This window comes from Fulmarus glacialis, unplaced genomic scaffold (genome assembly GCF_000690835.1).
Source record: "Fulmarus glacialis isolate BGI_N327 unplaced genomic scaffold, ASM69083v1 scaffold31383, whole genome shotgun sequence".
NCBI classification, from domain to species: domain Eukaryota; kingdom Metazoa; phylum Chordata; class Aves; order Procellariiformes; family Procellariidae; genus Fulmarus; species Fulmarus glacialis.
Window position 1 is genome coordinate 550 of NW_009204124.1, and position 338 is coordinate 887.

General features: G+C 64.2%; 1 protein-coding gene across 1 annotated transcript in view; it reads right to left on the reverse strand.

The window, feature by feature from the left end:
• Nucleotides 1-338, reverse strand: part of SPDEF (SAM pointed domain containing ETS transcription factor) — a gene marked incomplete at both ends in the record, with an annotated part of 966 nt that overhangs the window by 487 nt on the left and 141 nt on the right. Inside the window, 2 exons of the mRNA XM_009574876.1 lie at nt 151-198; nt 290-338. Of these exons, the coding sequence (XP_009573171.1) occupies nt 151-198; nt 290-338 (97 nt within the window). The remainder of the gene's footprint in view (nt 1-150; nt 199-289) is intronic.

Below are 338 nucleotides of genomic sequence, written 5' to 3' on the forward strand. Positions count from 1 at the left end.
GAGGGGGCGTGCAACCCCCCCAGCCGCTCTGCCGGCAGCCCCTCCAATGCACCAGATAATTGCAATTAAGCAGGGAGTGACTTCTCAAATACCCCGGACCCGTCTGAGGCAGAAGCGAGTCCAGTGGAGCTGAGCCCGTGCAGAACTCACCGCAGTATCTCACATCTCCCGGGGCGGCTTTTTCCTTCATCCAGGCGGCTGGAAGGGAGGAGCGGGCGGTCAGAGGGGCATCTCCCGCTGCACAGCATTGCCCACCCTTCCCGGCTCCCTCCCGGTCCCTGGCACCTACCAGACTTCCAGATGTCGAGGTGGGCGTGCAGGATGTCGCCGCAGGCAGG